The 4,077-nt window shown below is 34.9% G+C and overlaps 1 protein-coding gene across 1 annotated transcript; it reads right to left on the reverse strand.

Moving 5' to 3' along the window:
• LOC134700861 (zinc finger protein 791-like) lies at positions 1-3,243 on the reverse strand. The gene has a single exon (XM_063562019.1). The coding sequence runs from the start codon at positions 3,195-3,197 to the stop codon at positions 189-191; it is 3,009 nt and encodes a 1,002-aa protein (XP_063418089.1). The 5' UTR covers positions 3,198-3,243; the 3' UTR covers positions 1-188.
• Between the last annotated feature and the right edge of the window lie 834 nt (positions 3,244-4,077).

Here is a 4,077-nt window from a genome sequence, read left to right on the forward strand (position 1 = left end):
TTCACAAATAGTGACAAAATATATTATGTACAAATTTACAGTTTTCAATGCTACCTTTTTCTAAGTATATTTTACAACTTAGCTATCTCGTTTAAACAACTTAGCTATGTATGTGTTCTCAGGTGAACCTGTAAATAACGAAGAGTTAACCTTATATATACCAGTCACGTGGTTTATCAGTATTATCATCAACTGTCAGTATGTGTTCTCAGGTGAACTTGTAAAATATCAGGCCGACTAAAAACTTTACCACATACATCACAGTCATAAGGATTATCACCTGTATGTGTTCTCATGTGTCTCTTTAAACTACCATGATGACTAAACCCTTTACCACATACATCACATTCATGAGGTTTGTCGCCTGTATGTATTATCATGTGTCTTTGTAAATGAGAATGACTACTCAATCCTTTACCACATATATCACAATAATGAGGAGAAGCACCAGTATGGGTTCTGGCGTGTATCAGTAAAGTATAATGTTGACCAAACCCTTTACCACATACATCACATTTATGACGTTTTTCGCCAGTGTGTGTTATCATGTGTCTCTTTACGTCACCAGCCGCACTAAATCTTTTACCACATACATCACAGTCATAAGGTTTATCACCTTTATGTATTCTCATGTGAGTCTTAAAATTAACTTGCGAACTAAATTCTTTACCACATACATCACATCCATAAGGTTTGTCACCTGTATGTTTGTCACCTGTATGTGTTCTCATGTGTCGCTGTAAATTAGAAGACGTATTAAACCCTTTCTCACATACATCACATTTATGGCGTTTTTCGCCAGTGTGTGTTACCATGTGTCTCTTTACGTTACTACCATGATTAATCCTTTTACCACATACATCACAATCATGAGGTTTATAGAGTTTATCCCCCTTATGTGTTCTCATGTGAGTCTTTAAATTACCTTGCTCAATAAATCCTTTACCACATACATCACAGTCATGAGGTTTGTCGCCTGTATGTGTTCTCATGTGTCTACGTAAATGACTGAGTCGGCTAAACCCTTTACCACATACATCACAATCATGAGGTTTATCTTTAGTATGTGTTCTCTCGTGTATATCACCATTATGTATTCTCATGTGTTTCTTAAAATAACCTTGATCACTAAATCCTTTACCACACACATCGCAGTCATAAGGTTTGTCACCTGTATGTGTTCTCATATGTCTCTTTAAAGTACAAAGCTGACTAAACTGTTTACCACATACATCGCAGTCATAAGGTTTATCACCTGTATGTGTTCTCATGTGTCTCTTTAAACTACCATGATGACTAAAAACTTTACCACATACATCACAGTCATAAGGATTATCACCTGTATGTGTTCTCATGTGTCTCTTTAAACTACCATGATGACTAAATCCTTTACCACATACATCACATTCATGAGGTTTGTCGCCTGTATGTATTATCATGTGTCTTTGTAAATGAGAATGACTACTCAATCCTTTACCACATATATCACAATAATGAGGAGAAGCACCAGTATGGGTTCTGGCGTGTATCAGTAAAGTATAATGTTGACCAAACCCTTTACCACATACATCACATTTATGACGTTTTTCGCCAGTGTGTGTTATCATGTGTCTCTTTACGTCACCAGCCGCACTAAATCTTTTACCACATACATCACAGTCATAAGGTTTATCACCTTTATGTATTCTCATGTGAGTCTTAAAATTAACTTGCGAACTAAATTCTTTACCACATACATCACATCCATAAGGTTTGTCACCTGTATGTTTGTCACCTGTATGTGTTCTCATGTGTCGCTGTAAATTAGAAGACGTATTAAACCCTTTCTCACATACATCACATTTATGGCGTTTTTCGCCAGTGTGTGTTACCATGTGTCTCTTTACGTTACTACCATGATTAATCCTTTTACCACATACATCACAATCATGAGGTTTATAGAGTTTATCCCCCTTATGTGTTCTCATGTGAGTCTTTAAATTACCTTGCTCAATAAATCCTTTACCACATACATCACAGTCATGAGGTTTGTCGCCTGTATGTGTTCTCATGTGTCTACGTAAATGACTGAGTCGGCTAAACCCTTTACCACATACATCACAATCATGAGGTTTATCTTTAGTATGTGTTCTCTCGTGTATATCACCATTATGTATTCTCATGTGTTTCTTAAAATAACCTTGATCACTAAATCCTTTACCACACACATCGCAGTCATAAGGTTTGTCACCTGTATGTGTTCTCATATGTCTCTTTAAAGTACAAAGCTGACTAAACTGTTTACCACATACATCGCAGTCATAAGGTTTATCACCTGTATGTGTTCTCATGTGTCTCTTTAAACTACCATGATGACTAAACCCTTTACCACATACATCACAGTCATGAGGTTTTTCGCCTGTATGTATTCTCATGTGTCTACGTAAATGACTAAGCAGACTGAAACCTCTACCACACACATCACAATCATGAGGTTTATCTCTAGTATGTGTTCTCTCGTTTATTTTTAGGTGATTACCTCCAGAAAATTCTCTAGGACAAAAATCCCATTTGCGAGGTTTTTCACCAGTATGTGTTTTCGTGTGTCTCTTTAAGGAACTACTGTGACTAAATTCTCTAGCACAAACATCACATTTATGTAGTTTATTACTATCCTGTGTTCTTATTTGTTCCTGTTGAGTACCATTAATTGTGACTAAATCCTCTGTTCTTATTTGTCCCTGTTGAGTACAATTAATTGTGACTAAATCCTCTGTTCTTATTTGTCCCTGTTGAGTACCATAAATTGTGACTAAATCTTGTGTTCTTATTTGTCCCTGTTGAGTTCCATTAATTGTGACTAAATCCTCTGTTCTTATTTGTCCCTGTTGAGTATCAATAATTGTGACTAAATCCTCTGTTCCTATTTGTCCCTGCTGAGTATCATTAATTGTGACTAAATCCTCTGTTCGTATTTGTCCCTGTTGAGTACCATTAATTGTGACTAAATCTTCTGTTCTTATTTGTCCCTGTTGAGTACCATTAATTGTGACTAAATCCTCTGTTCTTATTTGTCCCTGTTGAGTACCATTAATTGTGACTAAATCCTCTGTTCTTATTTGTCCCTGTTGAGTACCATTTATTGTGACTAAACCCTCTGTTCTTATTTGTCCCTGTTGAGTGCCATTAATTGTGACTAAATCTTCTACCTCGTACATCCTATTAATAAGGTTTACCTCCAGCATATGTGTTTGTTCGTGTATGTCTCTGTAAGGAAAAAATGAAGACTTAAATATATGTTTTGTAGACATTGTTTAGGTGCAAAAATAAAGAGATCTTCAGGTTCTAGACGCTGTATGAATGTAAGTAAGTAAGTAAGTAAATTTTATTTAGAGTCGGCATATATATTCCTTTTTTATACATGATAACAGAGAAAACGTGAGCTCTGGTGAGCTCTTTATTAACCGACTATATGTGTACAAATTAAACTATAATGCGGCTGAGTTGTTATCTAATGTTTCGTAGCATTTTGTTCCTGTAAGACCCAAACATGCAGTTAATAAAAAAAGAATCTAGACTTTATGTTCGTTTCGTGTATCTAACTTTGAAATTGTTTTGGTAAATTATAAATTACTTATTGAAATGTCAGGTTACAAACCCGCATTAATAGCTTGGACAAAATGGCTACCGCTTGAAAAAAACGACTGTGTAGAGATGGTTTTATAAAAGCTACATTTTTTGAACTCACGAACAATGAGGCAAATGTTTGTTCTTTCGGTAGATGTTATTATTTTGTAAATAAACTCATAGATAAATAAGAGTCCACCTGGAAAATCAAAAAAAGTGTTGTAAATATGGACTTAGAATGAAAAATTGAGTTGTAACTTTGTCGTCAAAAATGTTATAGAAATGAACTTGCGCAAAGATATGAAGAGGTACATGACAACAAAATATCATTTCATCATCAAAACAGAAAAGTCCTAAAATAAAACCAAAAGAACTGAATATAAAGAATGATATTTGTCATGTGCAACAAAGAAGGCTGTTGGTGCTTGATTGAGTCCTTAAAGTTTTATTTTTAAAATCATAAAAAAACTA

Source organism: Mytilus trossulus, unplaced genomic scaffold (genome assembly GCF_036588685.1).
Source record: "Mytilus trossulus isolate FHL-02 unplaced genomic scaffold, PNRI_Mtr1.1.1.hap1 h1tg000187l__unscaffolded, whole genome shotgun sequence".
Lineage (NCBI taxonomy): Eukaryota > Metazoa > Mollusca > Bivalvia > Mytilida > Mytilidae > Mytilus > Mytilus trossulus.

Excerpts from the sequence above, each read along its gene's own strand:
- LOC134700861 (XM_063562019.1), bottom strand. The coding sequence starts at position 3,197 with ATGTACGAGGTAGAAGATTTAGTCACAATTAATGGCACTCAACAGGGA.